At 44.3% G+C, this 27497-nt stretch overlaps 2 protein-coding genes across 2 annotated transcripts in view; both read right to left on the minus strand.

The window, feature by feature from the left end:
- CEMIP (cell migration inducing hyaluronidase 1) overlaps positions 1-23436 on the minus strand; it is a 105303-nt gene extending 81867 nt beyond the window's left edge. Inside the window, exon 1 of the mRNA XM_032194580.1 lies at positions 23305-23436. The gene's annotated coding sequence lies outside the window, so the exon portion shown is untranslated. The remainder of the gene's footprint in view (positions 1-23304) is intronic.
- Positions 1-27497, minus strand: part of LOC116493532 (cell surface hyaluronidase-like) — a 50393-nt gene extending 22896 nt beyond the window's left edge. The window contains exons 1-17 of the mRNA XM_032194994.1: positions 27203-27497; positions 22997-23137; positions 22635-22775; positions 21959-22520; positions 21520-21689; positions 21026-21214; positions 20498-20667; positions 19430-19639; positions 15476-15681; positions 13803-13872; positions 13054-13182; positions 11955-12040; positions 11443-11574; positions 11287-11322; positions 10458-10610; positions 8825-9002; positions 4103-4318 (exon numbers count right to left, since the gene is read on the minus strand). Coding sequence (XP_032050885.1) covers positions 4103-4318; positions 8825-9002; positions 10458-10610; positions 11287-11322; positions 11443-11574; positions 11955-12040; positions 13054-13182; positions 13803-13872; positions 15476-15681; positions 19430-19639; positions 20498-20667; positions 21026-21214; positions 21520-21689; positions 21959-22520; positions 22635-22775; positions 22997-23137; positions 27203-27497 — 3084 coding nt within the window. The remainder of the gene's footprint in view (positions 1-4102; positions 4319-8824; positions 9003-10457; positions 10611-11286; positions 11323-11442; positions 11575-11954; positions 12041-13053; positions 13183-13802; positions 13873-15475; positions 15682-19429; positions 19640-20497; positions 20668-21025; positions 21215-21519; positions 21690-21958; positions 22521-22634; positions 22776-22996; positions 23138-27202) is intronic.

Here is a 27497-nt window from a genome sequence, read left to right on the forward strand (position 1 = left end):
GACAGATTAAAATCCCAGAAGAGTCATCCACCAAAGGATGCTCTTAATTCCCAGTGAGCTAAATGAAATAAAGGAGTGTAACAAGAGAATTTTGTTCTAGGATGAAATATTCATCTACCTAGCAACATCTCTGTTATTTTTTGTTTAGATCTACAAAAATACTTAAGAGAAGAGAGTCATAATGATACTCTAAAATATGATAAAATAGTAAGAGAAGAAGATACCCCAGATACTACAGCCTAAGGAGAAGAAGAGCTATATAAACATTCTAAAATGTGAACCTACTGCTTGCCTGGATCATTTAATGGACATAGTTGTCATTTTAGCTGCTTAACACTTCATGCTAAAAAGGTGTGTCAGATTTTCCTGTGCTTACATGGCAATTTTCCCAAGTAGATTGTGAAACTGAGAAGATAATTTCTTTTACAATTCATGGGGGAGCTGCTATTCAGCTGGATAGCAACTATGAAGATAAGCAAAATGCAAAGCACTAGAACAGAAAATCTTGATTTCTGAGAGAAAGTTTGGTTGCCTTTCTAGTTTCTTTAACATTGTTTCTGTTCTGCTGTGCTGTCAGCTCTCAAGCTGGGGTAAAATCCTTTAAAAATGAGAAACTCAAAACACATCTTCTGCTCTTCTGGTTGTTCAATTGTTCAAAGTAGGCTCAGTTCCCAAGAGAACAATTTTTCACTATGAACTTCCAAGTGAAGACTTTAAAATTCTTTCAGAAAGAAAAAATATTTTTTTCTTCCTGTAAGACATACTAGGACCAATTTTAGCCCTAAAAATAACAGCAGCTTTGCTGACATCAGCAAAACTATTTTTATTTGGTGTGCATTTTCCATTGGTGTGCATCAGAGATCAAAATTGGACCTCTTTGTCCAAATATGGAGCACTAGCTGAAAAATACATTGCAGGCTTTTCCTTCTTCCCAGCCCGTGAGGTGCCAACACTGCTCAGGCACCATACATTACATTATGATGGGATCATAAAGGTTTGCTGGGAAAAGCACCTTTCACTACATACTGCATCTCTTGATTGCTTTACCTTTAAAAGCGTTATTGAGTAAAACAGCTATTCAGCACTTAATAGACAAGTGGCTACCAACTGGACATTTGCATCTTAGAGGTGCTGGGTTATTGTAATTGCAAAAACAGAGTTAACAGGAATTGAATGATTTCTAGTTCAGCAGTGTGCAGTAAGGTAGTGACTTTTTGGAGCAAACCGGTGAAAAATCAACAGCATTACCTAAAGTATTTTATAATAGCAAGGCATCAATTTTTGTTAACTCAGAAATGACACTAATCCAGTTAAGTGGCAGTCTCTTATGAATCTCTAATATTTTTTTAAGCTTATAAAGGAAAAAAGCACGTACTGCCAAAAGCTCTACCTATTTTAAAATAAACTAAAAAAAGAGGTTTCACAGTCTGTCCTGATGAGTTTCTCTGAAGTCTGCAAGGAAGCAGTAAGTGCACAGCCTCAGCTGCCTAGAAGGCACCAGGACACTTCTCTTGCTGTGTATATAAAAATCAGAAATGTTTGAGGATCTCATTTACATTTTCACAACTAATGCAGATGTTGAGGAGTCCCTAGGTCAGTGCTTTTGGAAATCTCACCCACCTACATGGAGAGAACTATGGAATGAACCTTTTCCTACATTTTTCTTTTATTATTAGCCTCTGCAACAGCTGAAAATCAGGTTGAGAGGACACCAAGAACCTCAACACCCTGCTGACAGTCTGAGTGACTCACAGAGATTCCTAGAAGCTGTGGTGCTGCCAACTCTTGTGATTTCCTTGTCAGTCTTCCTCTCTCTGATGTTCTTCCTTAAAGTTTGGCTTTGTTTACATTACACGAGAATTTCAGCTGTCATCCAAAAAATAAATAAAAAAGGATTTGTTCTCATTTGTATAACAATAACCCTACAGACTTCAGAATCCAAAGGGGAGAACAAAGAGGCCAGATAGTTCTTGTCTGCGTAAATCTCATGATCTTAAGCTGGTCCCACAACCCTTTGTTGGTAGCGAAAGGCAACGTTGGAGCCAAAGCACAAGGCACAAGTACTTCCCGCTGAAGGAAGCTCTCAGACACCACGTGGGGAAGGTGGCATAGTGCTCCTTGGACATGATGAGGAGCAAGGGCCACGAACCAACCATGGGAAGGTGGAAACATCAGCCTGAGTCGCCAGATTAAAACATCCTCAGGAAAGTCTGTCCCTGGGATTTTGTGGTGCTAGCAACACCTCCAGAGGAATAGGTTTTCCCCTGGCATTTCCTTTCCTAGGCAAATTTCATCCAGAAGAAGAGCATGAAAGGTGAATGGAAGAAACCAAGCTGAAAGGAATTAACTGAACTCTAGGCATTTTGCTCAGAAAGGATGTGGCTCCAATGTTAGCCGAAGGACTTGGATCTGTTTTCCATGCCAAGTAGCCCATCCCTAGTCTGACTATCTTGGGCTCAGTTCAGCAGCAATATAAGAGTCACTATTTCCTTCAGCTGAAAGGACATTTTCACCTGCTTGCGCTAGGAAAGAATAAAAGTTCTTGTCTACCAGAGCTACATGAAAAGGAAAAGAAAAACAGATTTTGTAATAGAGCTGCTAAGATCAAAGCCAACCATCTTTCTCCATAATTGGATTCACTCTTTTAAGCTTTTGATCTGGAATATGACACTCAGAACTTAGCACACAAACAAATCATCAGTTTGTAAAGACATTGAGAACCAAGGTCAAGTTGAAATACTCCAGCAGTTATACCCCCAGAATTAAATCAAACCCTGCTGCACAGGACCAACTTCTTCTACATTGCACACATATACATTTCTCTACCCAAAACCTATAAAATTAATAAGAATTTCACTCATCCTGCTGGATGCTGATTAGAAGAAAAATGCTGGTAAGTAACGGATCCCAGAGAAGCAAATGTTTACACTTGCCTAAACCTAGCCAAGGAAATTCTCTATGGTGGAAAAACTGCCTCAACACATAGAGTGCCATGATCGCAAGGGTATTAATAGACACAAAAATACAAATGTCTACTTGTTTACAATTCTGAATTTAACCATTATGTTGCCAGAGCACATAATATTATTTCTCTAGAGACACAGAGCAAAATGTAAGTGCCAAGGAGAAATCCCTAACTCAGTGAAACTATCCATAGGAGCCTAATCGTGTTTCCGCCTAGTCAACAGAGAACCAGAGGACTTCAGTCCAGTGTCTAGACACTTAAATAGCAATTCCTGTCCTCTGCTGTGCAACTAAAGCAAACACAAATTTTTTTTAGCATAAGGAGACACACAATTTGGACATGACAGTGCATATATTATGTATGCATAGAGGTCTCAAAGACAATTGCATTCCTAAAATTTTCATGTAGAAAAAACTTATTGGAGAAAGGGGAGCAGAGTGCTGTTTGACTGCCTGAGCTATGAGCCTACACTTTACACATCAGAGAACTACAGAAAAAACACCTTCAGAAATCCTCTAAAGTGGAAAAAATGTGTATCTGAGTTTGCAACCCTTCCTGAGATGCAACTGTAGGACATCAGGCTCTTCTAATCCTCATGCTCACAAAACTGTGTGCTAAAAAGGCAAACCTGACAGTCTGCTCTTTCCAGGGGGGCAAATTAATGCTTCCTGGTCTTCAGTGACTTCAGGCAGAGTTTCATCCTGTGCTGCACCTACCAATGTCTGGGCAACGACTACTGACTCCCCATGAGACAAGAGTAACATCTTCCATTAGAGAAACTAGATTCAGCAGAGTGATGGAAACTAGAGTTATCCACTGGATCCACTGGAGAGTGGACAAACTCCTGGAAACAACGACTTAGAAAACGTCAGACTTTTCCCCAGCTAGATTTCAAATTGCAGCCTCTTGTGGGCAATGGGAAGAAAAAGAGCTCCTTACAGCCATAGGTTAGAGGAAACTGCACAACAGGAGCTTTACAGAGTCCTTGAAATTAGGCAGATAACACTGAGAGCAGTAAAGTTATACCCAAATTATTATTGTTCTGTTATCTTCTCGAGAGTTCATAGGGTTTCACTCCACCACCCCTAAGACCCACCCAACACGTCCAGTGACATTGCCTGCAGCCACCCCTCTTACCTGTGCAAATCTCCCAGTGCACATCATCCCATTCCAGCGTGGGACTGTGAGACACCCAGGGTGACGGAGCAAGTAGTTGTCTGCTCTGCCAATGAAAGTGTCTGGATACCCTGTCACAGAGCCATCCAGATCGTGGAAGATGGACATTTTGTCACCATCATTGTCATTGTTTCCAAACCACTGGCCTGATCTGCCAAAAAACACCTTCAGTCCAACCTAGCAGGAGAGAGTAGGAAGGAAAAATAAGTAGGGGCTTGAATTTGTGGTGTTTTAACAGCCAAGACAGTGAACTAGAAAGCATTATTTGTTGAGCAAGAGCTTTGCTTTGCCTCTTCTACTTAGATTTCTGACTACATTGTTTTTGTCTCCTATTTCTTAATCCCAGGAGATATTTTCATCAAAATTAGGCTTTTGGTTCTTTGAATTAAACCCGCAAAGCCATTTATTCCTTGAAATCATACAGCAATAAATTGTACTGTGTCAAAAAGAAGAGGGTGACTCAAAGGGAAGGGAAGTACTGGAAGATTATGAAGTTTGCTGAGAAGTAATCATCATCTATCCCAGTTGTGATTAAAGAAACAAAAACTACTAAACCTATAGTGAATTTACTCATATATTTCCAATGACTATTTTAAGTGGTGCTATGAGTGCCATTTTTTTGTAATTAATTCCCCCCAAAACCTTATGAAACTCATAAAAGTGACAGAAGCTTTCAGAATTGGCTCTGTCGTACACCCCCTGAAGAACATATATATGTATATGTATATATAAGGCAAGAAAAATAGCAGGGGACAGCATTATCCTCATTATGCATAGCTCTGTTTTCAAAATTTTTCAGTTGCTAAGTAAAAGACTCTGTCCTGATATGAAAATACAGCAAAACAAGGAAGCTGTAGATGTTCAGCAAAAAGGCATGGGATATTTTAATGTTTGCAGAGGAAATTATTGCAGTGTGCGACAATTAAGTTCTGAGGCAATCAAGACAATAATTATTCCAGGTCAAGTACACTGAATGAATCCTGCAGCAATGTATATTAAAAGAGACAGCATAAATAGCATCTTGATCACGCCGACCCAAAAGACTGTAATTTGTTCCATTTAGCTCAACTAATTTTAATTGGGCTGCTCACAGAAGTAAGAATTAAGGTCAGCAAGATTAGGCTGCAAGTTTACTAAAGACTTCAAATGCTTTATTTTCACAATAATAAATAGAACAACTTAGGAGAATAGGAGGGGCACTGTGATTCTTAGTTAAATGGAAATTCCCACTGACTTAAAAAGAATTTCTGCTGCAGCAAGAACTCCTTGCAGAATAAAAGTAGCAAGAACCTTACATTGCTCTATTAAGTCTTTATTACCTTAAAATTAAATTAAACCCTAGAAGCATTTTTCTGCCTCCTCCTTGTCAAAGTATTAGCCTCATAAACAAACACCTGAAGCAGTCTCACTTAAAAGAGGCTCAGGCATATGGAAATTTAATGTGTATTTTTGAGTGTATTAAAACCTTTTCTTACTGCAAATTAAAAATTTCTTACTGGAAATTTTTGCCCAAAGGGCTATTTGGCAAGGAAGGAAGATCTCCTAAGTTCTGTGATTTTTTTTTGTTTGTTTTGTTTTTCTTTTTCTCTTTTTTCATTTTAATTTATAAAAGAGGAAATATTTGCAAAATGCAAACACTGCTGCAGCTCAAAGCTCCACTATAAACATTTTGTGACAGTGTACTTCTGGGGTTGAATTTGAAAACAGGCACTTCACTGAGGAAGAGAACAAAGTCAGCTGTACTTCAAAACAAACTAAGGTACAGCCCGTACAGCTTACGTTTGATTAAATGTCAGTGATTCCATCCAGCAGGCAGATAGTTTTGGTGTTAATGCTAATATGATTTCTAACATTCTCCTCTAAAAAGTCTGAAAGTCAGAAATTAAATGGAAATGATAATGAGCAGTATCACTTCTTTTACAAACCTTATTTTTGTAGGTTTTATTTTTGATGGTTACAGAAGTATGTAATTTCTTAGGAATATGCTAAATAAACCTGCCCAAGGGCAGCACGGGTAGCAGAGAAGTACTGAAGATTACAGTGGAAAACACTTCTTTTTAGATTAAAAAATAATATCCTTGTATCGCTGCTATCATTTTAAGAAAACTTTTTCAGCCAGTGTAAATCTTCTTCTATTTTATCACCAAAGAGCTCTGCTCTCAGCATAGCATTTCCTCTGATGGAGTGTTGCAAGCTCTCATCCTGCCAGTTCTCTTTAGTCAGGAACCTCTTTAGCTGTTTGCTGTTGTTGTTGCTCTTGTTCCTTGCCTCACCCTACAGGAGTTGTGCAGCAGAAAGATAGAGAGGTGAATGGGTACCTATTTTATGACTAAAAAGAGAGATGTTGGGTCTTCTTAAGAAAAGATGCACACAAAAGATCCTCTTTGGGCATGGCTCTGTTTTGGGCAGGGGTTATCTCCTTTGAGCTCTCCAAGTCCTATCAATTGTCAGTAATCAGTCCTATAGGAGACTACAACCACCAGTCTAGCCTTCAGATGCATTAATACCGATTAGTGCTTCCACTGCTTTGCAATAACTGTTTTAAAGCACTTTTTTCCCTTTTTCTTTTTAAAGCAGCCTAGCATTAATGTTGCTGTTAATAAATGAACAGATGTATTTATATACACCAGTTTGTGAATGAAAAGGCACCTAGAACATTTTCTGTGGAGCATAGTGTTTAAGTCTTCTGTTCTACCTGAGCATTTATTTTTATGCTGGAATTAAACAAGACCTGACTGGCTTTATTACTCTGTGGTCTAACCAATCAGCTGATTATTCTGATTAATTACACAATTATTCCTTCAGCATGACTAATAGTTTTATCATCACTGTACAACTTGCAGTAATGTTTAATTTATTCTTTAAAAACAACTGTAAAATGATTGTCCCTTAGGGAATTAGTACTTAGCTACCCTTTAAAAAGTAATAAAATGAAGCCTGGAGATGGAAAATTAAATTAAAACAGTCTACAGGCTCTATCTTAACTAGTCAAAGACATATTGTCCCATATAGCAATTAGCAACAAAACAATAAACTAGCCGTGCTCCTTCAAGTCTGAAATCAGATTTAGCACATCTGGGTTCAATCCAGATAAAATAGAATCAAAGTGAAAAGTGCTAGGATGCAGGTGGCTACAAACATAAATGATTCTGAAGCTGGCAAAATACCAACTTCAGAAATGGACATTTATTGGAAACATACATACAAGAAATAATTATTTGGATGATGTCTTTTTTTTTTTTTTTTTTTTTTTTTTTTTTTTTTTTGTAATAGGCAGACACTAATTATTACATCTTCTGATCATTTTTACCTTGAAAATCTCAAATCTTAAAGGTGTTGCAGTACTAAACTTCCTCTCAGACAAAAAGTGCTGGGACATTTAACAGGCTCATTGGCCTCAAATGGCACAACAGTATTAAAGAGTTGCATTTTCAGCCATTCTAGAGGTAATCATCCTCTTTGCTGATGTGCACAGATATAATCTACCCAAAACCATTCAATTGGATAGAGTCCTACAGCCATTACTGAAGGAAAATTTCTACTCTCTTCCAATCTGCTGAACAAAATTTTCATTATACATTTTCCTCACCCTGTTTCTAGGTTGATTTTCTTGTTCTTGTTCCCTGTTATCATCTTAAAACCATTTCCTCATGGAAGACATAAGGAAGTAAGTAAATGAGCCCTTATTCTTGTTATAACGCTCCCTAAAGTGTCTAAAATAACTGAGAGCTCTTTACTGAAATAGAAAGGAACTGTGTTTACTTAAAGGAAGCAGTCAAGTGACTGCAATCAACGTCATCCTTTCATAAAATACCCTGCTGGTGATGGTCTAAAGTGTACCAGAGAGGGGACAGACAAACTGACTGCTTGCCAGAGTAGTTATATTGGTTAGTCCCAGAGCAATGGAAATTTTTCTCAAGATAAAGCCAAACCTCAACCCAAAGTTACTACAGTTCATGGACGTCCTAACAAGCATGGAACTTTGTTTGAAAAAAAAAATATATAAGGAGAGGTTATGACACCTGAGAGCAAGCCAGGTAGAATTTATCATTTCCCAAGCTAAGTGTGCAGGGCCATGATCCCTGCAGGAATCCAAGACAAAGACTGGAATTGCTCAGCAAACTATGGCTCCTGCCAAGACAGACACAGAGCCACATTCTGCTGTGACTGCTCAAGGAAAGTCCCTGTTTGTGCTCAACAGGAATTTCACTGCTGAACCCAGAATTTGCTGACCATGGATTTGCTTCTAATTGCTTTTCCTTCTTTCTTTATAATTGTATTGCAAGTTATTGTCTCCTGCCATCTCATTGGGTCCCTCTTGAACTCTAAGACCCAGTCTTCACCACGTTCTCACTATATATTAGCTGTCAATGCTGCTCAGCTAAGAGTGGTGACATGGCTGTTCTGATTACAAGGTGAAACCTTCCACTATTGCAGATTTTGTTATATATATCTGCCCAGGTATAAGAAACTTTGATATTGATACTCCCCAAATTTTATTGGTTTATAAATAACCATCACTAATAATTAAAGAAAAAAAGTCTTGCAAAATGAAGTGATGGCATGCATCAATGTAACACACACTACAGCCTGGAAATTCCTGCTCTAGAATAAATCTCTCAACCACTTCTAAAAACTTTGAAAAATTGCACATCTAACAGCATGCATTCCTGTTTTACTTACACTTTTCTCCATCAGGATTTGTGACACATTATTCTGGGGGCTTATCTGCCAGGCGTTCTTCATGAAGAACCCAATGGCACTTGAATATCTGTCAACAGTTGGGGTGAACTTCTTGAAAGTGCACTTTGCCATCCTGACAGGCCCATCATAAATCTGGAATCCACGAATAGGGAATGTCCTGTGAGATTTAAAAACAAACAATATCCTGTGCTAAAAGCTTGGACAAAGTCTGAGTCTTCTCCTGAAAGCACAGAAACCTACCAATAAGAAGATAAAATCTCTTTTCTTTCCCCAAACTGGTATCTGGATGCTTATCACATAGATAATGAAAAATGAATCTCTGCTGAACATCTTTTATAGGATAAGCTTTGAAGGACAAAACAATGACCTGCACAGCTTACATAAGGCTAGTGTAAAGCAGTTCAAAGCTCTTGCCCCCTGCCACCCAGGGATTCATTGGTATGAGGAAGCCCCAGAGGGCTGTGTGTCAGCATTGCTATGAAGTTTCCTGTTCCAGGATAGAGAGATTTCTTCAGAAACCTCAGCATGATTGAAAAAATAATATCAGTGAGACTCCCTCCAGGCAATAGTGTCTCCATGGAAGAAGTACCAAGTGGTGCAGCATAGCTCCTGCTCTCCTCACAAGCCACCTCACATGAAACCCCCAGGACCTAGTCCACAGCATTTAATGCAGAAAACTGATTCCTGCAGCACTAGCCAATGGACACGTCAAGGCAAGAAGACAAGGCAAGAAGACAAGGCAAGAAGACAAGGCAAGAAGGTGTCTCCATTGGAAGACAGCAATGGAGAGAACCTCCCCATTCCATGGTCTGTCTTGAGAAGGTGTCAAACTTACTAAGCCCTCGCAGTGTTTGATTAAAGAGTGGCCTGTTTCAGCTTTGCAGATGGTAATGAAAGCTGGCCAGTAGCAGCATGGGAGGGTAGGTCAATGCTCACCATGTCCAGAAAGACTGCTAATTTGTTTAGATGTAAAAGCCACACAGCAGACAGCAAATGGGCACACAGGCTCTCTCCAGCCTGTCAGTCTCTGAGGACCAGATTATATCATTTTTTATAAAGGGTTTAATGATTGCTGAGCATCACCCAAAACATACATTAGGGTAGAACTTAGGCTTGGGGAAGCACAGCTTTCCAGGGGATGCTGTTGCTTTAGTGGAGGTTGTGATGCTATCAAAATAGGAAATAACCTACAGCCATTGAAAGAGAAGTAAGATTCAATAATGAAGACACCTTTATCCATTGTCACAGTGGTCTTGTTCACTCACCTACACCAGCAAGAAGGCATAAGGAAAGCAAGACATAAGGGATCTGTGCCATCAGGTTGATGCTGTGTTAATGAGGCATTGGACAAAAGCAATTTGGTATCTTTCAGATTTTCTAACCCACTCTTCAGTGACTTATAAACCAAGCAGAAAATTAAATCAAATATTCAGTTGAGAATGCTCTCAAACTGTTGTCCTGACAAATGAGTTTACTTGAACATTTATTATTTCTGGCCTGTACAATAATTTAAACACCCAACAAAATTACTTGTTGGTAGCCACATTCATTCCTGAGGTTTTTCTTCAGGCTTGCACTAATGCCAGGAAGAAACAGCAGAAGAAAAACTCACTTGTTTCTGGGCAGGGTCCTATATTCTCCATTTGCCCCTTTCCCCCAGTAGCTGTTCTGCCCTCCCTGGGAGCCAAAGTTGCTGCTTTCTCCAACAAAAATGGAGCGTGTCACTTCCAGGCTGGAACCATCATCGGTGGGGAATGTCCCATCACTAAAAGAAGACAAAGAAATACCAGATAACTACACAAATGATTAATTTAAACTGTTAACTACATAAAAGACATAGTATTTCTATCCAACTTATATATCTATTTGCTCTACACCAAGCTGCTCCATAAGTTTTTAGCTACCTCCCTGACACAACAACCAACCATCGCTGGTTCTCATGGCCTACAACAGGCTCTGGATCTGGCTTATTTTTGCAGGATTTTTGCAAGAGAGAATGTGACAAGAGAATGTGACAAGAGAAGTAGGAGTGGGGCAGATGTCAATGGAGGAGACAGACGATGGCAATGCCTGGCCAGCCACTGTGCCCATGGTGTATAAACTGTAGACCAGGCTGGGCCCTGCAGCCAGGCGAGGGCGGAAGAAAAGTCTTCTCTTCAGCAGTGCCAGGTGCTTAATCTGTTGGTTCAGGGCCTACCAGCCAAGAGGAAATATTCAGCAATTACGACATATTCCCCAGACATGCTGAGGCAAAGAGAACGAAAGGCTAAATTATTCCTTGTGTTAACGGCTGCACGGGGAAGGCTTGATGTGGTCTGTGAGGGAAACGTGAGATTTTCTTATGTTTTACAGTAATTATCAGGGGAGTGTCTCAGCTTCCATCCTTTGGCCTGATACATTGTGGGGAAAAAACAGGAGGAAGGTACATTTTAAGAAATTACCTTGCCAGAGTGAGTCCAATTCCATTGTCTGAAAACCTAGGACGGAAGAAGCAGAGAGGTGTAAATTACAAAGAATGTCTGAGATGAATTTGGCCTACAGGCCTGCTCACGTCTGCCGTGAGGGTAATGGTATGGCATGTAATTACAGTAACCTACCCAGAGTTGCGGAAAATAATGTCGCCGCCCCTGGCCCAGGCCCCGTGGTCATTATTTTTAAAAGCAATAAGGCCATCAATTATGGCAGGAACTCGCGGCTTTTCAGGATCAGCGTCTTGATGTGGGCGAAACCTGAAGCAAGGAGCTGGGTTAATGCAGCACACTTAGGAGCTCTTATGTCATCTTTCAGATGTAAGTTCTTCTTAGTAATTAATAATAAATTTTGAAGTTTACAAACACACTAACAGAATAATGGGATCTAGAATCCTTTTCAAGTGCTTCACGGCTTAGTCTTCATAACCCCAAGTGCACATGTATCATTTTTGATCAGCAATAATACAAACAATTCAGTGCATAGCTATTAAATATTTGCCTCTGCACATCAGAGAGAGCTTGTGTGTATTTTCAGATACTTGGGCCATAACGAGGCATTAATGATCTGCTAAATACAATGCAGAAGCCAGGAAGCAATACAAGTATCCAAAATACTTAGCCATACAGCATGTGCTTACCTGGCATTATCAACAGTGAGATACTCTCTGGGATCTTCAGCACTGGCTCTTGTTGTCTTTACTCCTTTTCCAATAAACAAACCAGCCTGAGAATGCAGATGACTCCAATTATTTTAACAGACTGCACACAAGAGACCAGAGATCACAGATTTTATCAATGAACGTGGGCAGCCAGTGTGTGCAGGCAGAGTGAGTGCATGCAGAGCGAGTGCCTGAAGCCTGGGCTTTCTCTTCCCTTTCGGTGTCACTTGGCACCACTCAGCATGACATGAGCACAGGATGTAGCACACTGAAGTCAGGACAGAGCCTGCCCTGCCATGTGTTACGCATCAACATCTTGGGCTGCCTTCTGACCCAATGCAAGGCACTGAACTCCCACTCTCTCTCTCTTGCAGAAAGCAATAAGGGACTTTGCCAAGCTCTTGACAAATTTTTGGAAAAAGATTGTTGTTAAGAAGTAAGGCTTTAAATAAAGAGTGACGAGTCCCCCGACAGTCAAAAGAGAACATGAGCTGCTGTAGCCAAGTTAAAGACTTTGGGATACAGCAGCAGCTGTCACGGACCAAGATGTAATATACACAAGGCCCAGAAAACAGCACTGATTTCAATCTAGAATCCTGAGAAGTAAGTTAAAAATGCTTTTTATAGCTTACAGGTTAAGTTTTCATGTCAACAGTATATTTGGGAAATGTGTTTTTCTTGGAATTACCCTTGAATTTTTGGTCTAATTTTTCAAAGGTGATAAGCAGGCCCTGGCACAAGCTATTTTTACTCATCCCCCTATATCCTTGCACCACTGTGGCCAACAGCAGCATTCAGTGTCCTCCTCCTGCCTCTCATTCCTTAAATCTCATTTAGTAGGTGCACCTCTGGCCTGGGCACATCCTCTCTAATGCAGACAACTGAACAGGAGCCCCATTTTGCTCAGGTTCCACTTTAATCTAGAAAGAGCATCACCCCCAAAATCTGCGTGTCTCTTAATATAGTTCTATAATACCATAATCAAAATTTAAGACAGCCATAAATCAGAGCACCAGACATTGTCAACCCTACACCATACTGTTGTATTGGTGGTAACATACAAAAATCATCCACGTGCCTTGAAATTGGAGTGGACTCGGTTGTTGTAAAATACTCCCAGGGGGGTATGTTCAGCCTGTCCCTCTGGATATTGCCCCTCGGACTGTCCAGTTGGAACCCGGTGGAAGATGTACCATATCCCAACATCCTAAAGAACAAAGGAAGGGTCAAGGAATTGGACAGTGCAGTTAATGATATAGAATTTCCTGGGGACTTAGTGCTTCCCACTGTGCTGGCCAGATTTCTCAGCTGAGCCTGCAAAACACGTGTGAGTCCCAGGGGACACACAGTAGCACATACTCTCACACCACCCCTCTTATCTTTTGGCATGCACAGTGGGCCCCTGAGGCACACGCACATGAGTTTTAAAAATCCGTATGTTGGGGGTGAAATACAGGTGCTATACAGCCACATTAAACACAAACATGATTTGGTTAACCATCAGAGATAACAACACAGAAAGAGTACATATTTATATATGCAAACATAAAATTATATTGGGCATTTAACTATTAACTCCTAATAAAAATCAACATTTGTTAAGAGACACCACACACCACTTCCAGCCACCATTGTGAGAGAAATCAGTCTCAGAGACAACTGTAGGAAACTACTTGTTCTTAACAGAGAGAAAGGCTGCAGAAATATATATCCAAATTTTATGATGACTTCCTAAAAATTCACTGCCCTCACATTAATGACATCAATAAGAGTAGAGTATACAGGACCTGGAGGCAAAGTATAGTTATTGCAGTTAAATGTTTTTACCTGAGCACCCGCTGCTGCATTCTCTATTAAATTGTTGTTTGGATTTGCAATCCAGAAAGTGCTGACAGCCCTGAAAAATCAAAATCAAAATCAAAATGATCCTAAGCAGTTACCAAACAGGAAGGGATACATTTTCATAGCACTGTGCTGGACTTCAGCCACAACCCTCCTATTGACTTTAAAACTCCACACAACCTTTTAATGATTCTCTTTAAGGAACAGCATTTAGTGATGTCAGACATTCATTTATGGAGTCACATGCTGAACTTATTGTAAATTACATGAGACCATTAACACAAAATCTGTGCTCTGTTAAATGCAGCTTAAGGAAATCTGATGTCTCTTTTTTTTTTTTTTTTTTTTTTTTTCTTCTTCCCAAAAGTTAAGCAGCTTTGGAAAAAGCCTGAAAAGTGAACTTCTATTTTGTTTTTAGTAACTCTGGGGGCCATGGCAGGAGGTAGGGGATTCGCTATGGATTTACTATGCTTCCACTTGGAAAACAAAACAAATGTCCTTGCAAGCCACAAATGGCTCATTAAGCAGGAGATTAAGGAGATATTATTTTGACATTTGTTCAAATAAAGAGTTTTTGCCTCAGAGGGAGGATCAGCAGTGGCACAAACAGAAGCCAGACATAGCTATGAAAACATTATGATCTGTTGTATTACTTCATTTGATAACATCTTTTGCAATAATAAAGACCACATGTAAAAACACTGTAAACCATTTCTCATGACCATAACAATTAATTTGATAACTCTAAGCAGAAAATCTCAATAATTTTTATCTACCTTAACTACTGCATGATCAAGAATCCCCACTCCTTTGCTTGAACAGAACAACTAAATAGGTGCACAATAAATCTATATTAACCATATAGTCAACCATAGCATTTCAACAACCATAACTGTAATTAATTCAATTGGATTACTTACATAGATTAAAATAAGTAGGGTTTGGGCACTAGATCCTTTTCCAGAAAATGTGAAAATACAAATTTCTGTTGATAAATTATATTCTCACTTGCAAACAGTAACCAGGCCAGTTCCTGGATCCCTTGGGTGCCCATGTTTTGGCACATCAGTCTCCAAAATGGAAGCTGACTTTGGTCAACTACAGCAGGATATTGTTTACTGCATTTTAAATGAGGCTCACTGCGCTGTATGCTAATCTCTACGTTCTCACTAAATCTCTTAGTATAGCCTAGATACTCATGTACTTGTGTATCTGTTGACTTTAGATGCAAAATTCAGCCCTGGTGAAAACAGGCAAAAATTCCCTTTGCTCTAGGTGATGTTTTTGCCAGCTTACACCAGGACTGCACCTACTTGCACTTATCAGACAAATTTCATGGAGCTGTCTGGTTCAAAAGGACTGAAAGGGGTTCAGACACAAGCAAAGTACTCTATGCATTTATGATTCCTGCAAAACAGCAACAGCAATAAACAACAGCAAGTATTCCTTGCTCAGGTTTCATGCACATACTAATAGATATCTTCACATGCAAAACAAGGTCAAAGAGCTAAAATATTTTTAAAAGTGAAATGATAGGAAAAGCTGCACATTTTTCATCAAATAGCATAAACATTATCATCAAAAGTTTTGTTTTTTAGGACCCAGCTACAAACCTCAACATCAGTGCAAAAACTAACTCTATCTCCTGGAGCACTTACATGCAGTCAGTGCTTGGCACAGGAATGTAATTCCCATAGACATGGCTCCGGATGGCAAGGCACATAGCTTCATTGCGATCTGAGGGCAAGATCGTTCCTGACCTGGTGAGGAGGCCCAAGTTGTGATAGAACGTATTGCGTTGTTCCGTCCCATCTTCAAGGAAGAAACAGTGCCCCAGAGTGTCATAGCCAATGGTGTCTTTTACCTGGAAGAAAGTGTACAGGCCACAGATTGCAATGCTAAGAGCAGAAGGAATGACAAGTGATGTGCTTTATCAGTGAACTCAGAAACTCCTAGGAGCAGTTTTGCTACCGTGAAGTGTCTTAATGTGCATCAATCCAGGAGCTAGCTCAAGCCGCATGTGGTTTGCATAAGAGTGGCTGATCTTTCTATACAGCGTAACTGCTATTAATATTACTCTGAGGGAGATCACGTGCATAATTAAGGGAAAATCATAAAATACTGGATTTAAGACGCCTCTCAGCTCTAGGAGAAAATATATGTTTCAGTGTCATGAAGTAAATACCTATGTAAATATGTATGTGTCTTGCATGATAAACCAAAAAGTTAGGCCGGTTAATCCAGAAATTGTCATGACTGCAATACTTCCCAAATAAAATAATAATAAAAATCTTGAAATTTCACTATATGAAATAATTTATATTATGAATATTTCTGTTCTTTCTGCTCCACTTTTAGAACATGCAAGTCCACTTCATTCCTTTAATGCTCAGCTTGGGCAGAGATGGTCTCTCACTGCTTCAGCCTATTTAAGATTAACTGACATGTATTAAATCATAATTTGACCAAGAGGATTTAGCACAAGCCTCCTTTGATGTACAGCTTTATGAAGACAAATTTAGAAATCCTTTAAACGTGAAAACTAAATCAGGTTAGTTAAAGCACCAACTATTTGTTACTAAATCTCACTTAAACTGAACTTTGTACTTCACATGATCCCTGTCAGCATATTTATTCACTCTTCAAGCATACCAAATTCCTGTTGACGTCAGTTAGAGTTATGTCCTTGTAAAACTGCAAGATTAACTAATATTAACCCATTTGGTTATTTCTGTATGCAGAGGGATACTTGAACCAAATCCATTTCAGATTCATATCCTGTGATTAGCACTTAATGGCCTACAACTGTACGTAACAGCTGGAGTCACAAACACTATAGTTTCCATAAGTATATTTCTACTGGAATTTTCTACTTCTTTCTTGATTTCCTGGCAGTTGCCCCTCAAACATGTCATCTGCTGCTCTTGTTTTGGCCTCAGAGAGGTGTTCGAGTTAAAAAAAAAAAAAAAAAAAAAAAAAAAAAAAAAGCAGCATGCAACAAGGCACCCAGCTCTAAAAGATACATTTTTGGCAATCCACTGAGGTTCTGCATGCAGGTGCACTAGCTTAGGGTGAGCTACAAGGAAAATAACCAAGAGCCTACATGCAGCAACACTGAGAGAAAGTGTCTCTATCAGTTTAATCTCAGGAATGCAGGTAGGAAACGGATTTAGATTGAAATGCAAGTGCTTTTGCCAACCTGCTAAGAACAGTAAATCTGACTACTCATATCCTTCCAAATGATGAGCAGGAGCTGCATCAAAGATTATTTTTTGGAGAGAATTGGTAATGGCAAAATGCCTGTTGCCATAAAGGAAAAAGTTTCATTCTTATAGATTTAGCTGAAGTTCAACTAATCTGTGCTTCAGAGAAGTCCATTAAAACCAGACTTGTATCCAAAGACAGATTTTAGCTTTAATTAATACAATTTGTGACAGTTTCAGAAACACATGGTGGCTCTGAAAACCTACACACATGAAATTATATTGATCGCTTTTCTATAACATTTTAAAGACCATTTACATTTGCACTTAATGAGGAGAATCCATGCTCTTAGATCAAAACAGAAACAACTGAATACTCCCAGCACATCACAGATAGAAATTAGAGGCTTGGAAAGGGAAGCCTGCCAGCAGCACTGTGACATTAACAGTAGCATATTACTGTATGTGTCAGCATGCAACATTGTCCACAACACAAGCTGCAGCCCTGTTGGCGTGTCCAACACCAGATGTTTAAGATGCCTCTAAACACTGAATTATATATAGTCCAGCAACACAATATAAGTGACCTTTAGGCACTGCAACTTTATACATGTAAGACTACAGTATTCTGCGGTAAGTGTGCAGAGGGAAGCAAGCAGCATGTCACAGCCCGCTTTCTAACCACAGTGAGTAACCCAAGCTGCCTGTGCTGCTGCCGTGGGCTTGCAAAGTGGCACAAGGCTGGCACGCAGGAGAAGCAGATGGGAGAAAGGCCTCGCACACGATGCTGTGTGACCCATGCACAGCACAGCACAAAGCACAGCACTCCCATAACTTCTGAAGTTACCTCTGAAGAGGAAGGGGGAAGAGAAACCTGTCTGGTCTATTCTCAAAGGCTGAAGTTACATATCATGTGCAAAAATGGATACCCACCTATGTTATTTAACTGTCATTATCTGATACAGTTGCAGTTCTCTGGAACCGCAAATTATTTTTAGTTTATTTTAAAGCAGGGCTTTTTAATACATGTACACTGTAATTACTCTTAATGAATGCATTGCAACCACATGATTCTTCCACAGAATCACTTATTTAGCCTTTGCTATGAAATCTGTCCATGAATTCATGGACTCAAAGCCACCCCAGCCTGGTTGCTGGTGGCCTGGATCTCACTCTTGGATTCCTGATCGCACACCTACTGAATTCCACATACCCCACGAAACCCTTGACAACCTCCCTTCTGATAAAGACCTAGGGAAAGACCATCATTCTTCTCAGGAATAATATTAATGTAAGGCTTAACTTTTCATTCTTGGCAGGCTCCTGCTATTCAAAGGGTGTAATACTGATGGGAAGAGACAGGGAGTTGAAGTGTATCTAAACATCCTGTGCAAGTCTCCTGCCACCTAAGGGCTCTGTCAACAAAAGCAGGTGCTATAGCCAGAGCGAATCTCATATATGAGAAGGTAATCAATAATTTTGAGTGGTATGGACAATAGAAACACTGTTCAAGACACATGAAAAGTGTCTCAGTTGTGCAGGTCCAATACTGTAGTTTTACTAACACCTGCTTATTGGTGGACCCTTTTAGACAAGGGTCCCACCACAGTGTATCTATGTCATTTCTTACAGAGCTTTATGTCTAGAGCTGAGAAATGTTGCCAGGAAAAACCTGGGAGGTCATGAATAGTTCTGGGAGTGTCTCTGCCTAAGCACACATCAGGTGAACGAGGAAATGTCCATGAACATGAAAATACCACTCCAGGCCCTACAGAGCACACAGCAATTGGACGTGTCAGGACTGGAGCAGGAACCTGTCTTTTCCAGCTGGGGCATGTGTGGCTTTTTATTTAAAGAAAAGTTCCTCTCCACAATGCCCTTGTGAAGATCTAGGTCAAAGCCAAGTTCCTGAGGGTTTTTTCTGGCACTGAAGTGGCCATTTGGGTCTGTACATCTCATATTGCATTCCCTTTGTCATGTGCAAAATTTTTGGATTTGTTTCACATTGCCCTGACTTGAACAACCCTTGTCTTTTTTATCTCCATTGCAAATAAGATCTATTGCTTCAGTCATGTCCATTAAAAGCCCATTGCTTTCATTTTAAATTAAACTTTGTATGATCACAAACTGTCCACAGTAACCATGACAGAGATTTCACTGTATCTGATCACACCATTAATAATATTAATTACCAGGAGAATATGAAGAACCTGAAATTCAGTTCAAAGAGCTGCACCACCAGAACAGCAGTCATAACCTGTCAAATGAGGTTGACAAGTCAAGACATCTCTGAGGGAAAAGACACCTTATTCCAATATTCTGATTTCTCTTTGCATCACAAATGGCTTACTGTTTAGCAGTGCCCTAAGCAAATAAATTAACTCGGTACTAATAAAATGTGTTTCCTACCAGCAGGCCATGAGTTCCATGTATGGCAACACACCTAGAGAAGCAGTGGTGGATAGCCAGGTTATCGAGGTACGTTGGGCGGTCGTATCCTCCTCTCTCATCCACATCCTCAGCCATGTGAAAATGCACAGGGTAACTGCCCAGGATTTGCTGCCCCATGTTCTTTAATTCCACTCCTGACATGTGAACAGAACTAAAATTCCTTAGGATCTGTTGAAAGAAGTGTAGGTCCAAGTAAGGCGTTGCAATATAAATAACATGCTAAAAGAAAAACACTTTTTTCCCCATTAGGCAATATGTTTGCAGTACAAAACAGGGCCTGATCCCAGAAGGAGGTGCCAGCTCCCTGCTCTGACTCACAGCAGCACCTGTGGAGAAGCATGCTGGCGGCTGCGCACCTACAGGTGTGGGGGTGCCAAGGAATAGCTGCCAAACAGCACGTACAGCATTTAGCAACAGCAGCACATAAATGCGTGACACAGCTGTGGATAAAATACTCCTGCCAGCTACAGAAAGGGACAGCACTTACCAACAGGCTCTGTTTCCTGTAAACTTCATCTCTGTCAAGTGAGTTTAGGTCAGACCTGCCCAGATCTCTGATTTCCACTAAATGGGAATGCATTTATCTTACACAAAGCCCCTGGAACAGCAAAACTTTGCACGTCCACCAGGAACACCTGGGACAACCCAGAGAGGGCTAATCCCAACTGGCAAGACCCAGCACTTATCTGAGCCATGAGTGGAGCAGGTTTGCTCTGAAGGAAGCACAGCTACTTCAGCAGCACTTTGCAACCTGTGTAACTTCACACCGCCCCTACCAACAGCAATGGAGCTAAAGAACCCCACTAGCCTGGAGAAGGGTATGCTTTGGGATATGCGGAGAACAAAATGGCACAGCCTCACTGTACGTCTAGTTCTGCAAAATAGGCCAACAAACTTTCCCCACCTTCATAGATAAGTATTCTTTTTTACCCCAGACACAATGGTAGTTTCAAGCTGCATATTGCTCAAACCAGGGAAGGAGCTACCTGAAACAACCTACAGGCACGTGCATTAAAAATTACTCACTTTAATATGTCCTCCAAATGTGTCAAAGGAGAAAAACTGACATTGATTTTGTCCATAGCAGGAGTCTTCCATTTCTCCTTGAATAAGTATATTTCTAGTCAGAAGACCAACCTCTGCCCTCATATCGATGCCATCTATGACTTCTCCGATATGAAGATAAAGTGGGCTGCCTGTAAAAATCAGAAACCTCTTATTCATGGGGAGCACGGTGTCCTTGTTATCGTGCTGTTCTAGGCAAGTGCACACCTTTCATTTAAGCAGTCACCAAGTTTGGGACATGCCCTGTATCTGATATCTGATCCACAGGAGATCAGCCCTTCCCCTGGCTTCTATAGGGGATGGCTGCCTCAGGCCAAATTTTAAATCCCACTGTGATATCAGGGCCTTTCAGCTCTCCTACAACAAGTGCCCACATGGGACACAAATTAGCTAAAGAGGTAAGTAAGTGTAAACGTAGAACATAAAAGACACAACAATGTAAGTATTTAGAACAAACAAGCAGTTAAAAAAAAATATATAAAATCATACCATCGATTTTCACTTGATTATTTTTACATTCAGGGCAGGGAAGGAGATTAAACTCTTCAGCCTGATGCATAGAATAATCTGTGCTGGCAATGACAATCCTGTCACCAGGTAACCAACTTCTAACATCATCCACTAAATGAAGAATTATCCCTTTAGACACTTCCACTTTAAATCCATTATGAGGCACCCCTGAAAAACGAAGCAATCAATTATTTTACAGTTGCACACGACAGAGTCCTACAATTAGTCCAAGTGCTTACCGATTGAATTTTTATCTTGATAACTGTGTGCAACAGAAGCGCTCTGGCCATTAAATATGTCAGTGTCAGCTCTTTGTAGGCAGTTAAATGTTACATCACGGGAGTACTGCTGTTAGCGTGGTCACCATGCATAGAGGCACAGCTATTACTATCATGGCACAGTTCAGATTTGTAGCCGGCAGAGAAGACCGAGCAAAGCAGCAGAAGGCGAACAACGATGAGGAGCCACTAAACCTTTAATCCATCCACTGAAAGCAGTAACAGTGAAGCGGGTGCCATCGTAGGTCAGGAAATCCCTCTGGGCCACGGCGAGCCCCGTGGTCCCGCTCCCGTGATACTCCCTCTTATCTTCAGCCGTGGAAAGCGCGTCCCCTCCGAGGATCCCCACCAGCGCCCAGGGCTGCCTGAAGGACACCAGGAGGGAGCGGTCGGGCAGGCAGCCCTCACACACATCCCCCCCAGCCTCCGGGACCCGGAGGGGCTGCTCGGAGCCCCGGATTCCCCCTCCCTCTTGCTCCGAGCCCCGTCCCGCGCCCCCCGTCGGGGCTCGCCCCGCGCTGTCCCGCAGCCGCGCGGCGCCGGGCGCGGAGCTGTCCATGGTGGCGCCGCGGGCCCGCCCCGCCGAAGCCCCGGGGGCCGCGAGTTCGAGTCCCGCGCCCGCCGCTCGCCTCACCTGTAGCCCAGCCGGGCGATGTGCTCGCTCCGCAGGCGGTCCCGCAGGAGCAGTCGCGTTTCCAGCGTGAGGCTGCGGGCCGCCGAGTCCCCCACGGCGGCCGCCACCACCCTGCCGGGGGGCTGGAGGGCCAGGAAGGCGAGCAGGCGGCGGCACTCGCCGGCTCGTAGGTGGGTGTCGAAGCGCCCCGCCGCCAGCACCCGCCCTGTGCCGGCGTCGAGGATGCGGAGGTTGAGCCCGCGGCTGCCCCAGCGTTTCTCCGAGGTGTAGCGGCCGTGGCGGAGCCCTCCGGGGTGCAGGGTTTTGTCCAAGAGGCTCCAGGAGCGAGGCCGCCGGCCGTGCAGCTCCAGGACGCCGCCGCCGCCCACTCCCACGAATTTCTGCCCGAAGCCGGCCACGGCCGCCCCGTCGGCGGCTCGCCCGTACAGCGAGATGGTGGCCCGCGAGCCGTAGGGGCAGCGCTCCGAGCCGATGTGCAGCTCCCCGCCGTCCTGGATGAGGATGTAGCGGGCTCGCAGGGTGATGGGCGGCCCGCGGGGGCGGTCGGCGAACACCAGCTTCCCTGGCGGGCGTGGGGAGAGCAGTGGGGTCAGGGGGCTCCCAGCGGCGGGGACGTGAAAGAGGGGACCGGGAGGCGTCCCCCCACCCGGCTGCGTGCGTCCCCTCCATCGCTTACCTCCGTCGCGGATGACGAGGGAGTGAAAGGTAGCGGAGCTCTCCAGGCGCAGAGCCGCCCCCCGGCCCACGACGGCGGCTCGGCGGGTGTCGGAGCCGGGGTGCCACGGGGAGAGGTGCGGGGCGGCCCCCGGGCACGGCCCTGCAACAGACGGGGGCAGCGGCAGCGGCGGCGATGCGCGGCGGGGCGCGGCGGGGGCGGAGGGGCGCGGTACCGACCTGCTGCTGCGCTGCCGCTCGCTGCTCCGCGATGTGTCCCGCGGCGCTGCCGGCACCGGGACCGGCTCCGGGACCGGCTCCGGGTCCGGCTCGAAGGGCAGGGGGAGCCGCAGCACCCCCGGGCTCCCCCCGGCCGCTACCTGCAGCCCACAGCCGCCGCCCGAACACGTGCGCGGCGCCTGCTCCTTCTCCGCGGCTTTGCACGGAGCCGGCGCCAAGATACATTTTGCTTTGGGCTGTGTTTTTTTTTTTTTTTCCCTCCTTTATTATTTTTTTTTTCCTCCTCTTAACCTAGCAAGAGCGAAACCAGAAGCAACCTCCTTTCCCCCCCTCCGCACGCAGCGTGTGACAACCCCGACAGCAGGACGAGCGGGGAGCCGGCGAGGAGAAAACCCCAGCGGCAGACGGACGAGAAGCACCGGCGAACTCCGGCCGGCGAAAAGACCTCTTACCTATTGCCCCGGCAGCGCCGAGCCGCAAACTTTGTACGCCGCCTCTCGGGAGCTCCCGACCCGGGCTGCTGGGCAGAGGCAGGCGCAGGCAGCTCCCGCTCCTCCGCTCCGGCTGCCTCCCCTCCGCCTCCCTATTTATATCCATCTTCCAGCCGCCGGCGGTGCCCGCACTGTTTACAGCAGCTCCGCTGCTGGCTCCTCCCAGCTGGGGACGAGCCCTCCAGCCCGGAGGTATATCTGCGGCCGGCGCCGAGATGCTCGGGGCCGGGGAGATCCCCGCTGCCCGCCCGCAGAGGTCGGCCCCGGCCCCGGGCTGTTGCGGGGGTCCCCCAGCTCCCGGGGGTCACAGCGGGTCTCCGCCCGGGGAGCGCTTTGGGGGCTCCGTGCAAGCCCGCAGAGGACCCAGCTGGGCTCAAAAGTGTGAAGTGTGGAGTTCAGGGGCTTGGAAACTGCCCTGGGAGGGGCAGGGGTTGAGGCACTCCACCCCCCATCTCTCCCTGCAGCCCCCTGGCACCTCAGAATGAATCAGGAAATGTCTCAGGTTGGAAGGGACCCTGAAGGTCATCTAGGTCCAAGCCCCCTGCCATAGATACCTTTCCTAAGGGGTGTCCTATGCCAGGCCATCCTGCAGCAGGTAGCTCTGAGAGCACCTGAATCTAGAGGCTGCAAACGTCCCCCCAGACAGTGGGGGAGCAGAGAGATATCTGCCACGTCACCTCACCTCACCTGACCAAGCTGCAGTCAGAGCCCGCAGCAAAACAGACAAAAAGCCTCCCCTCTAGAAGGTGCTCTGGCAGGACGCAGTTTCAAATCAATCTGTTTGCATTTATCCCCATGGACTAGGACTGCTCCTCGCCCTTATGGGCTCCAGGCTGGCCTCCAGTCTCCACGCACACGGCACTGCCTGCAGGAGGACCACCACACACACTTCTGCTTTCCATGAACTAGAACACCACATTTTTTCCTAGGCTGTAGCATAACTGAGCTTCCAGGGAACACATAAATACAGGTAACTGCTTATTGCAGCCACTGCCACCTCCTTCCCAGAGTTTAATCCCTCGTCTCTGCTCTGCTGCCCAGCGTCCAGTGGTGAGGACAAGCCAGAAGCAGGCGAGCAGCAGTGCCAGCCACTGCTCCCACCCAGGGCCAAAGCCAAAGAGGTGTGAAGCCACAGGTGCTGCTGATCTCAGCGACAGTTGTGTGCCATCATCTGGTCAAACCGTTCCAATCTGTCACCCCTGAAATTTATTCTGGTGCAGGATTTCTTCTGTTGGGGGGCACAAAGAGGCTATAGTTATGTTAATAAGGAGCGAGTGCTGTCAGACAAAATATGAGAACAGACTGGGAGCAGGGGGGTGGGCGAGGGGCACGGCCGTGCCCACGCTCCCGATGACAGCTCTGGAGCAGGAGCAGCACTCGCTTGTGCTGAAGGAAATGCATTTGCTCTCCTACACCCTGCTCTGGGACTCAGGGCTGTGCTGAATCAAGATAAGCATCCAGCCCAGAGAAACACATCCAGCCAATACTCCCTCATGACAACACTCCATAATACAGGGAAATGCTAGAGCTGCCACCTTTGCTACCGGCTGTTCATCTATCATGTATTGCTGGCACTTCTATTCCTGTCTCAAATAGCTTTTGGCATTTTCCGTCCAAAAAGCGGCATTAGTCAGTACCGTGCCTCCTCCTTATCTGAACATGACATGTATGAATATGGGTCATGGGAAAGCAGAGCAGCTATCAGAGGTATGGTAGGTTGTGCTCATTTTTTGGAGAAAGATTTATCTACTGGTGGGAGCCGCAGGCAGGACAAGACAAATAGGAGTGCTTTGTCTTAAAACACACTAGTTTCTCTGAATTCTGAGGTTCTAGAAGTGTAGAATTGGAGGTGGAGAACTTGAACCTTTATTTTATAGCCTGTCAGTCCCCTAGAAACCTCATATATATTTACATAAAACATTTACTCTGCAAAAGATTTCATAGACTTACAAGGTAAATAAAAGATAACAAGGGTTAACCTAACCTAGTAACAGCGGAAATAAGTGTAGTACAGGCTTTGGGTAGCGCTAAATTTCAGGCAGGCCTTGCAAAACTATTAGCAAAGCCAAAAGTGACTCTATTTGACAAGGGCCTTTTTTTGAACAAGAACTCAAAATTTGTGTGGTGTGAGCACTGTTTAAATCCTTCAAAGCCATTTTCCCCCTGTAGTCTCAAAATCCACATAGCTGCACTGCTCTGTTACTTTTTGTTTGTTTGTTTGTTTTATAAGGCAAGAATAATTCTTGGAGGTGAATTATTTCAGTATCATTTTCTCCTGCATTGTTTTCTCTGACTGAGGAGGAAAATTACAAAGCAAATGAGACTGGATGTATCATCTTGTTTTTCTGAAGAGTCCTGTCTCATTTTCAGGAAAGCACAGAAATGCTTGTTGTTATCTGTATTTTGGTGCATGAGAGCTAAAATCTTTTCCTTTTATTCCTTCCCAAGTTTCCTTTTTGTGGATGATTTTTGCTTTGCAGCAGTGCCAGGCCGAAGCTTACACAAGAGTGCTCCGTTACAGGGCACATCCTCAGCGTGAGCCTGTTCCCAAACATCCTCACACCTGCAAGTGGGAAATCATGACTAATCCTCACTGCCTCAAGCACTCTGCTGGGGTAGATCTTCCTTGAAAAAAATAAAAATAAAAACCCTGAGCCTTCCTCTGAGTGTTGTTACAGATCTTCCTTGCAAAAAAAAAATAATCCTGAGCCGCCCTCTGAGTGTTGTAACTCTGGGTTATAAACTGAAGTTTATATTTCTAGCAAATAAAGTCGGTCGTCTTCCTCTTCCTTAACGGGCTACCTGGTACGAGGAGATCTCTGCCATCTCCCGTCTCGGCTTGCTCCGAAGGCAAACGCAGCCGGAGCCTTCCCTAACAAACCCCGGTGGCTGCCGAGGCTTTCAGGCGGTACGGAACAGAGAAGCTGCCCCCACGGCAGCCGCCCGGGGATGCCCCGAGGGCCGGGGGAGCTCCTGCAGGGCTGCAAGGGATGGATCCTGCGCGGGACTGCACCGCGGCCGGCCGGGCGGCGTCGCCCTTGCACAGCCCTGGCCGCCCAGCCTCGGACCCGGCCCCGGGCCTCTCAGGCCCCGGTCCCCTCAGACCTTGTCCCCTCAGGCTCCTGTCCCTTCAGACCTTGTCCCCCTCATGCCTCGACGCCCTCCAAGCCCCTGTCCCCTCAGGCTTCGATGACCCCCAGTCCTCAGCCCCCTCAGGTCCTGTCCCATCCTCCTGAGCATCCAGTGCCTAAAGGACGCAGGCTGCCACCTCCTATGTTACCCTTAATTAAACAAACGTTATCAATGAAGTTTTCCTGCTCCCCTTCCTAGCTGTATATTCTGTCATCTCTCACTTTATTTATTTTGTAATTCTTCCTAGATTTTATGTTTTTCCAAGCAACGCAGCTCCCTGACACGTTTCCGCAGGCAGCCCCCAGCTCCGAGCGGGGCAGCGGGAGGCGTTGGCACAGCCGTGCCCTGGGGAGCCGTGGCAGCACACTCCTAATGCATTAGAGATGCTCTCAGAGGCCACCATGGGCCTGGCAACCCCACCGAGCCAGGTACAGCACTACCACAGCTCGGCTTTTAGCGCCAGTATCGAATCCCACAGACCAACACAGCTCACAACCAATCTATGGCTCATCGGCGGCGACTGCCCTCCACATGCCGCCCCAAAGGCTCCTCTTATGCAGACTGTGGCTGCTGCCAGCCACCTCAGCACACACCTCCTGCCTCAGGCTGAGCACCTCAGCCCTCATCATCGCTCGGCAAAGCACCAGGGCCTGCACACTGAGCCTGGCTCCCACCTCAGCCCCATTGGCGCGACAGAATCAAACCCATCTCCTCCTTATGTACCTACCACTTTGCTCCACTTGGGGCTTTATGGGCGTTTTCCTTGCTTTCAGCATTTGCTTCTTGAGCAGAGCGAAGACCTTGGACTGCTGACCTTCGGAGAGCACTCCCATGTTCCTGAGCAGCTGAAGCATCCTGTGCAGCAGGAAAGGTTTCAGCTTGTGCTGTGCCAGCTTGAGAGGACTGACGTGAATTTTGGGCAGGTTGACTTCCCGATCACAGTGATAAAATTGGAAGAGATTCCAGGCCAAGCTGGGTCCAAAGGTATCCATTAAAATATACCTGGAGAGTTTAAGGAGCAT

Source organism: Aythya fuligula, chromosome 11 (genome assembly GCF_009819795.1).
Source record: "Aythya fuligula isolate bAytFul2 chromosome 11, bAytFul2.pri, whole genome shotgun sequence".
NCBI lineage: Eukaryota > Metazoa > Chordata > Aves > Anseriformes > Anatidae > Aythya > Aythya fuligula.